The 9690-nt window shown below is 41.5% G+C and overlaps 1 protein-coding gene across 1 annotated transcript; it reads right to left on the bottom strand.

The window, feature by feature from the left end:
• Positions 1-2704: 2704 nt before the first annotated feature.
• Positions 2705-9171, bottom strand: frrs1l (ferric-chelate reductase 1-like). The gene is made up of 5 exons (XM_088328070.1): positions 8669-9171; positions 6813-6897; positions 6567-6705; positions 4468-4714; positions 2705-4394 (listed from the first exon to the last, which is right to left on the bottom strand). The coding sequence occupies exons 1-5, from the start codon at positions 8931-8933 to the stop codon at positions 4222-4224; spliced, it is 909 nt and encodes a 302-aa protein (XP_088184196.1). The 5' UTR covers positions 8934-9171; the 3' UTR covers positions 2705-4221.
• Positions 9172-9690: the final 519 nt, after the last annotated feature.

The following is a 9690-nucleotide window of genomic DNA, read 5'->3' as shown; positions in this document are numbered from 1 at the left end:
TTTTATTTGTGGTATCCTGATGTCGGACCAATTGAGAACCACTGCTCTAGTGATCAGGGTTTTGTTGTTTTGTTTTGTTTTTACTCCAATTGTAATGATTTTTATTGTATTTTGGAAATGATTTCTATATTTTGTGATGTAATCTACAAAAATTAAATTTCAAAATATATATATTTTTTAGATTTTTACACACTGAACAGGTTCAAAGGGACAAAGTGTGATATTTATTGCCTCCTAGTGGTAGAAAGAAAATTACATTGGTTTGAATACTAGGCAAAAATACCTGACCTATCATACCTATGATAACTTGTATATAAAATAGAGATGTAACTTGTCATATGCACAAACACCACAAATAGTATTATAATTTTTTGGGTTCCTCAAAACAATATGTTGTTAATGTCATAAAAATATTTAAAGGAGGTTATATTTTGTGTTGATAATATGTGTATTATTTGCCCTCATGTAGGTTTTAGATGAGAGGATGGTGTCCTAATAGTTTGTAGTTTGCATTAGTCTTTGATTTGTGCAGCCCTTTGAGACTCTTTGTGATTAAGGGCTATACAAATAAACATGACTTGACATGGGAGGAGGAAGGGTGATTTAACAAGCGTACACGCTAATGAGCATGCATGATGTGCTGTGCGGATCCTCCACAGAGAAAAACACAACTAATGGATGGATAATTGAAAGATAAAGTCCGCAAGAGGAGCATGGGAAATGTAGTTTGGAAAAGATGTTTGCTTCAGAAGTTGTTCTTTGCAACTTTTTCTTTGCAACTTTTTATGTTGTTGTTCGCCGGCGTCCATTTAACCCACAGCTGGTTATGAATGCAGTATAGTATCATTGTGAATAATCCCATGTTATTTAAACTGGTTAAACATGCACATTAATGCCATTTTATACTTTAGCTCTTGTGCTAGGGCTGCTAGCGTTAGCAACTGACAGCTATCGATTTGTAAACGCGAAGGTAATTGGATGAATTAATGTTTTTATGTGAGGCATTTTGTACTTGTTTCGGCTAAAAATTAAAGTGTAGATGATTGTCACTACAATAATCCCTAGCTATATCACGGTTTATTTGATACAGGTTTTCTACTTCACAGATTTTCATTGAGCATTGTCTTCTGATTGGCTAAACAGTCTTTCTGGTTATTATTATTTGACTGTATTTATTCGTAAAGATATATTAATTTTAAAAAAGACGTTTATGACGAATTATGTCCAACAAAATATTGAGTTTTGTTCTTTGATTTGTGTGTGTAGTAGAGTATTTAATTCTATAGTAATTGTAAAAAAAAAAAAAAGTTTTCTACTTAATGGATTTGGTCTATCACAGGTTGTTTTTGTAATGTAACTTCCTGCGATATAAGAGGGATTCACGGTTCACAGATCTTTTAACCGCATGGGTCGTTGAGGCACCAATGAGGAACCCACTCTGGACCGTTTTCTTCACTGTTGACAGTTCCTGGCCTGCTTTTGGGTTATGGCAAAGTTGGAACCAATCCAATTCTTAATGTTGTCTGCCCAGTTCATTTTTGGTCTTCCTCTCCTCCTGCCCCCTTGGACTGTGCCCTGGATAATTACCTTGGCCATTCCTGATGTTCTTGTGACGGGACCATACCACTGAAGTTTCCGTCCGCAAACAGTTGTCAACAGTCTTTCGTAGGGTCCAATATGCCCTCTCATGGTGTTCTGCACCGTTTTGTCACATGGGCTATGTGGCTAATGCCTAGAAGTTTCCTGTAAGATCACATCTCCTTGCCTGGATTTTCTTTTCCAGTTTTGCTGTGAGAGTCCATGTCTCGCAAGCGTAGAAGAAGATGGAAGTAACCAGCACTTGCACAAGTGTGATCTTTGATTTCACTCCTATGTTCTTGTCAGTCCAAATGGGTTTAAGTCTTGCAAATGTGGCTGTGGTTTGAGCTATCATGGCCATGATTTCGGGTTCCGACCCCTTTTCTGGTATGACAGCTCCAAAATATTTAAAATTGGTGACAGGTTCTAGCGCTCTGTGGTTGAGGATGGTTTGTCATTACTTTGTTTTTTTTCCATCCTATACTGGCTTGACGCTTTGTCTAGGCAATTGACCAGATCTCTGAGTTCCTGTTTGTCTCTTGCAAATTCGGATATCATCAGCAAAAGTGAGGTTAGTGATTTTTTGTCCCTCAATACTGACTGTGCCTTAATGTTGCTCCAGAACTTGGGACATGATTCTCTCCAGGAATATGTTGAAAAAAGTTGGAGAGAGAATGCAGCCTTGTCTCACACCGACTGGGGTTGGAAACTACGCTTCAATGGTTGGGCTTGGCATACAGTTGTTCAATGTTCTAAATTAGTTTCTCTCCCAGCTTGTACAGTACTTGGGCATGGTGGCCCATAAAGCGGCTTGCCTTACTCTGTAAAGGCCTTCTTGAAATCAACAAAAACGTTACAGAAGTTTCTCTGGTGTTGTTGAAACCTCTTACATAGGATGAGCAGATTAAATTTGTTTCTTAAAATTGTTTTGTGGCGCTCCTTCCCTCCCTGAAACCTGCTGTTTTGGACTCAATTTCTTTGACAGGTGAGGTAATATTCAGTATTGTTCCTAGTAAAAATTATTTTTTTATGGTATTGAAAATACATGGCTAACTATTGCTGAAAAGTCAACACATTTTTGTAAGATTATTTTTTAATGGTATTATAAACCACTGTGTCTATAGTATAGCATAGTGATTATTTATTGCACAAATTTCAATCCCTGAAGTTCAATTCTCCACTAGGGATTACATTTGTAAATAATACAGTATACTGCATCGCGATAAATGTCCCAACTGTAAGACTCTGAGTTTAACAGACAATATAATTGCACTAACCTTACCGGTTAGAAAATAAAAAACAAATTTGAAAATGTTACAAGGGAGTGCAAAACACAACAGAAAAACACAAGTGTAAAAAAAAGTTTAAAACAATGATGAATTAAAAGCAGTTGTTGCTCTCTTTCTGTCCTCCAGCCAAGTTAATACTGAGCCAGTAAATATTTGCCATCTGTTCCTTTATACTCGGCATGCTAAGTAATTTAAGATAACTGTCCAGTGTGTAACTTTTCTATTAGTTTCTTTTAATTGGCATGGGGCACATGGCTCGTCTACAACAGTGGTAGGCAACCTTTTCTGCGCCACAGTTTGGTAGTTGACTATTCTCGCGGCTCATCCTGAAAACAATTTGAGGATTAAGGGGAATATTAAGATCAAATACTCTATGCAAACTACACCATTGGTGATCTAGATAGCGTAAGAAAAGGCATTTGATATCATCAGACTATTTTCACTCACGTTACCACGTTGTGTTGCTTTGGCTGAACACTTACCCATAATGCTCAATTATGTTGTAATGAGGCAGCCAAAACAACGTTGTTCAACGAGGCATTATGAGTAAAAGTAGTGTGATATTGAGATAAAGCCAAATACTTATTTGTCAAGACCAGAACGGAATCAGGACCCGATTGCATAACGTTTACCACCAGTTTTATTGAAAGAAAGAGGAAGGGTTGCGCCCACGATCCGGTGTTAGCTGGACACGGGAAGCAAGTTGCTCTCGCACAGGGATTGTGATCCGAATACGTAAGAAGATCTTCCGTAGCGAGCGATGGCGGTGTCAGGGACGGAAAAACAGGTTGGTAGCCAATATTCAGGGAGATCAAAAACGTGGTCGGGGTCAGAAACGAGTCGTAGGGCAGGACGGGAGAGTAGACGTAGTTGGGATCAAAAATGGGTCGTTAGGTGTGACGGGGGAGAAGACGTGGTAGGGATCAAAACAGGTTGTAGCCGGAGACAAACGGGAGCAAAAATGGGACAGGCGGGAGTCAGGGTCAAAAAAGGCTTGCCCTGTATCAACAGAGGTTTGCCAGAGTGCCTGGAGGAAACCCATGCAGGCACAGGGGGAACATGCAAAATCCACACAGGAAGGCTGCGATAGATTGACTTGAACCCTGAACCTCTGCACTGTGGGGCCAGTGATTTAATCATTTGCTGAAAAAAATTAGTTGATACAAATAAATTCAGTACTTTTTTACTTTCTGTGTGGTACTAAAAGAGCCATGATCTGGCACCGGACTGTGGCCCAGTGGTTGCTGACTACTGCTCTAAAATATACTGTGAGTTACACAACATAGATTTCAAAATGTGCAAAATAATGGCAACTTGTTTTATTGCTGCTACATCTCGTCCATCCTCCTCGTCTTCATGGCGTCCCCATCAGTAAGTAAAAGGTGAGCGCTACTATGAGAAGTAGGCAAATTGGGGAATTGAAGGTCTGGTAGGCTGTGGAGGGCATGAAGATGTCCTCGTACTTGTAAATGCTGACCATGCGCTCGCTCACCGGGGGGCTGTCGATATCGTGTCGGGTAATGGAGCCTACCGGGACGAAAAGAATACATACGTAAGTTCGGGCCCCAGGGTGATTCTGGGGACTGAAATCAAAGGTTACCTTGTATGGCGGGCCCCCAGGCGAACAGGTAGTACCAGGACAGGTGCAGGTCCACCAGTGTCTCCTCTCGCGGGACGTAGAGAGGACGCTTGAATCGACAGGTCACGCGGTTGTTCTCAAAGACGCCTTCCTCGTCCCTGGCCGGGTTGCGCTTGATCTCTTTGGCCCATTGGCCCACGTTGTAGAAGTGGTGAATACGCACACGACCGTTGTCGTCGTGAACGCAGCCCATCACGTCGTCGCCTCCCTGACGAACATGGATTTCATTTATAACTTGCACCGACAAGGTACATTTACTTTGTGTGTGTACTTCTTGTTTAACATAATTTACACGTACAGTAAATTAATTATATAAAAAAAACAGCGAGGTTTGCCTTAGAGCAGGGGAGGGCAAACTACAGTACTGTCCGCCAGCTGGATCAGACTTAATACAGCCCGCGGGACAATCCTGAGATACAGTGCCTGGCAAAAGTATTGCCTCCCCCAGAACTTTTGTCATATTGCCACATGTCAGGCTTCAAACTTAAAGCTAAAAAACTGAATTTCTTTTCGAAGAATCAACAACATGTGAGGCAAAATCATCTGCTAATGGAACAATTCTCTTTTTTACTACTTTATAATTTATTCCCTTTTTAATTTTTTTTAAATCATATTTATTTATTTGTAAAAAACGTTATGTGCAAGATTTTTTTGCATCCATTATCTGCAACGCTTATCCTCAGTAAGGTTGTGGGGGTGCTGGGGCCCATTCCAGCCATCTTTGGGCAGTGGGCAGGGGACACCCTGAACCGGTTGCCAGCCAGTCACAGGGCTCATAGGGACAGACAATTCGCTCGCTCAGTCACACCTCGGGACAATTTGGACCGACCAATTAACCTAACATGCATGTTTTGGGAATGTGGGAGGAAACCAGGTTGCCCCGGAGGAAACTCACGCAGGCAAAGGGAGAACATGCAAACTCCACACAGGGAGGCTGCGATAGATGGACTTGAACCCTGAACCTCTGCACCGTGAGGCTGCGCACTAACCACCCATCCGCCATGCCGCCATTGATTTAATCATTTGCTGAAAGAAATTAGTTGATACAAATAAATTCAGTATTTTTTGAGGGACAATTTGGAATGGCCAATTAACCGGAAATGCAGGTTTTTTGGGGAATGTGGGAGGAAACCGGAGAGCCCGAAGGAAACCCACGCAAGCACGGGGAGAACATGCAAACTCAACACAGGAAGATCGGTCTCATGACCTCAGTAATGTTCCGCACATGCGCTAACTCACCACTGTGCTGCCGCGCTCCCTACCGCAATCCGAAACAATTAGGAAAAAAATATCCCCGTACTAAGCCATGAGCAGTTAGTTAGTAAACAAAAATGGAAAAAACATTATGATTTGCTGCCACTGGAGGAATTTACAGTTACTCAGCTGACCACTGAAAGAAAGCAAATAATCTAAACAATGGGATGCTTTTTTTGCAAAGATAAAATTAGTCAATTTCCCACGGGACACTAGACAAGGTCTAATCACACACTGGTTGAAAACACTGATAAATTGTTTTGAAACATCTGTAGGATTACTACGGTGAGATGAAACCAGAAACTCTAGAACTTTATGAAATACAAAAGAATGCTATATTTCTTTTAATATACTTGAAAAATAAAAAATGTTATAACATATAAACCCTGGAAGAGGGCAGCACGGCGGCGCAGTGGTTAGCGCGTGTGCGGCACAGTTCTGAGGTTGTGGGAACCTCATGCGTGGGTTCAAATCCAGCTCCCGGCCTTACTGTGTGGAGTTTGTATGTTCTCCCCGTGCTTGCGTGGGTTTCCTCCGGACACTCCGGTTTCCTCCCACATTCCAAAGACATGCATTTCAGGTGAATTGGCCGGTCCAAATTGTCCCTAGGTGTGAATGAGCGAGTGAGTTGTCTGTCCCCGTGTGCCCTGCGATTGACTGGCAACCAGTTCAGGGTGTCCCCTGCCCACTGCCCGATGACTGCTGGGATGGGCTCCAGCACCCCCGCGACCCTACTGAGGATAAGCGGTGCAGCAGATGAGATGAGATGAAACCCTGTAACACTTTGAGAAACTTCCCCCGCTCACCATTTTTTTGTCAGAAGAGAAACCCACAGCCACCCAGCCATCCGTGTCCGCGCTCATCTCGTACTCCACATCTGTCCCGATGCGACGGTAACTCAGGAAGTAGTCGCACGTCTCAGCATCGCATCCAGGTTTACCGTATCTAAAATTATTTAATTTATGAATAAAAAAACATATATCAATATTCAAAAATGTGTGATCATTTGAGAAAATATTGAGAAAAAAGACACATGCATGCTATTTCATTACCTGATGCATCCCTTGGTCACTCCACAGTCACTCACTTTGATTTTGGCAAAAGGGTCCACAGGTGGTGCAGTGGGGAAAGGATAACCTGCAAATGTCATACTGTCATGAACGTGACATTCAAAAGTCAAAGGGGATTCACTTTTGATATTTCAGAAACAGGACGATTTCAAAACTAAACGATTCCTGGGATGAGGGTTTTCGGCACAGATTGAATTGACCTTTACATTTTACGTTTATACAGTATTTTTTCATGAACCGGAACAGGATTAGGACCCAAATGCGTGACGTTTCTCACACAAGCCTTTTATATTACGGGAAATGGGAAGTCATGCACTTTAGGCAGCAGTCTGGCGTGGAATGATAGGAAGCCAGAGGCCGACGAGATCGATACCAATTGCCCGAGTAGATATCGGACAGACGGGGTCGATACCGGGCAGGACGGGACAGACAAGATTGATATCAAAACAGGATATCGAAATTAGACAGGACAAACTAGACGGGAACAAATCTGGAAACCGATATTAAACAACGGGACAAACAGGATTGAAATCAAAACAGAATATCAAAAATAAACAGGACAAACTAGACGGGAAGGAAACTGGAAACCGATATTAAACAGGACAAAATAAATGGGAAAAATACCAGACAGGATATACCAACAGGAAGCAGGACTGAGTCTAAACCCACGTCTTGTGGGGCAGAGATTTGTTGACGACTGACAAAGGAAGAGTGAGAGCACTAATCTTAAATAGACAGAAAGCCAATCTGTCAACGAGCCGCAGCTGGCGCCATACGGGCTTGGCCAATTGGGCGCAATGGCAACTGTGACAGTATTTACTCTTTATACATTATGTACAAAGAACATACAAACAAAATCTTTTTCAAATCAAACATGGTAAAACTTGAAGATATCGTTAAACTTAAATATCTGTTATTAGTATATGAAAAAGTAAGAATTAACACCTAACATTGTTTTTTTACAGAGTAGACACTCGTCATTAAGGGAAATCCATAACTTCAAGGTCCAATATTCTCCTACAACATTAAAAAGCCGTTGTGCCACCAGGAGAGGAATTAATTAATGGAATGATTTAGGATGATGATGATCTTAAAAGTGTTCCTAATTTATATCAATGAAAAAATTAGCTACAATGCATCTATCCATCCAACATTGTTTGCACCGCTTATCCTCAGTTGGGTTGCGGGGGTGCTGGAGCCCATCCCAGCAGTCTTTGGACCGTGAGCAGGGGACACCCTGAACTGGTTGCCAGCCAATCGCAGGGTACACAGAGACAGACAACTCACTCCCCATTCACACTATTTGGAATGTGGGAGGAAACCGTAGTGCTCTGAGGAAACCCACACAGGCATGGGGAGAACATGCAAACTCGGGGAGGCTGTGGTAGCTGGAATTGAACACTGAACGTCTACTATATATATTTTGAATGAATGTGTGCCCTGCAACAGACTGGCAACCACTTCAGGGTATCCCCTGCCCACTGCCCGAAAAAAGCTAGGATGGGCTGCAGCACGCCTGCGACCCTACTGACAATAAGCCGTGCAGATAATGGATGTTATGTTGAGCTCTAAAATCGTATTTTGTTTAACAAATGTGAGTCCTATTTTCCTGAGGGAATTGAGTTATATGTACTGATGGTATCTGCTATGATGAATACTCAATATTTGGGTAAAGGGTTTGAAAAATAAATGTATTACTGAAGATCCCTGTTTTTAGATACTACTCGGCCACTGTCCAAGTCACTTTGTATTACTGTACTGCCCCAGGTGTGAGAGCTGGCCTTGGTGCTGATCTGCCGTTTTTCCTGCACGAGCATTTCGCATCGTTCTACACTCACCATCGTCCGCGAGGTATTTGGACTCCAAGAACTCGGACGCAAAAGTGCTGTACGAGTCCTTGTGCTGCTCCTGATGGCCTGGGTTTCCTTGGTCCCCGAGACCGGCCCGCAGCGCTCCCTCGTCGGTCGGGTTCGGCGAGACCCCAGGCCATCCACCGATCAACAGCGGCCACAGCACAGAAAACATGGCGAATACAAATGAATATTTTCCGGGGCAAATGTGGTCACGAATAAAATCGGAGATTCCTTGTGCACGGTGCCTCATCGCAGCTGTCCATCTTCATCGCCGTGTGTTTAGGTTTATTAGCAGGATCACGTTGAGGGGGGAGATCAGGGGTGTCCAAGAGACTAATCCAAAAGCAAACCGATAGGATTTGTAATCACGCTGTCTAAATCCGAATCGAGTAATCCTGTTTGGAATCGCGATAGTGGGGTCCAGAGGCGGAATGATTAGCTAGCGGGTGCTAAAGGACGTCGAGATGAAATGGTTTCGTCCATTTTTCCTCCAGAAAGGAGGGCCACCAATCAGGAGAAGATACGTCACACGAGACGACTATCATGACATCTGGAGAAATAAATAATAATATTAACAATAATATAAAATAAAAATCATATATTTTTATACATTATACATTTATATATTATATATATTATATATGTTTATTACATATTATAGGTATATACATATATATATATATATATATATATATATATATATATATATATATATATATATATATATATATATATATATATATATAACACAAAGAATATATATATATATATATATATATATATATATATAAAACACAAAGAATTATTTCAGCATCTCTCTTAGTTTGTTCCCCACTTGCAATAAATGCAGTGTACTGTATGTTATTCATGGCTGTCATAGTGAACTTTAAAATAGGGAAAAGTATGTTATGGTCCTTTAAATGTAGATACAGGGTTATTCACATCTGCCTCAAATATCAAATTATTTATCTTGTGCCATTTTATTGTAAATCAGTATAATGTGTTCG

Source organism: Urocampus carinirostris, chromosome 2 (genome assembly GCF_059441175.1).
Source record: "Urocampus carinirostris isolate Australia breed hairy pipefish chromosome 2, RoL_Ucar_1.0, whole genome shotgun sequence".
In the NCBI taxonomy this organism is placed as follows: domain Eukaryota; kingdom Metazoa; phylum Chordata; class Actinopteri; order Syngnathiformes; family Syngnathidae; genus Urocampus; species Urocampus carinirostris.
The sequence above is the reverse complement of the archived record's forward strand: the minus strand, read 5'-3'. Positions and strand labels throughout refer to the sequence as shown.

Excerpts from the sequence above, each read along its gene's own strand:
- frrs1l (XM_088328070.1), bottom strand. The coding sequence starts at position 8,933 with ATGAGGCACCGTGCACAAGGAATCTCCGATTTTATTCGTGACCACATT. Across the intron at positions 6,706-6,812 it reads GTGACCAAGGGATGCATCAG|ATACGGTAAACCTGGATGCG; the intron begins GTAATGAAATAG and ends AAATAATTTTAG. Across the intron at positions 4,395-4,467 it reads CTGGGGGCCCGCCATACAAG|GCTCCATTACCCGACACGAT; the intron begins GTAACCTTTGAT and ends TCGTCCCGGTAG.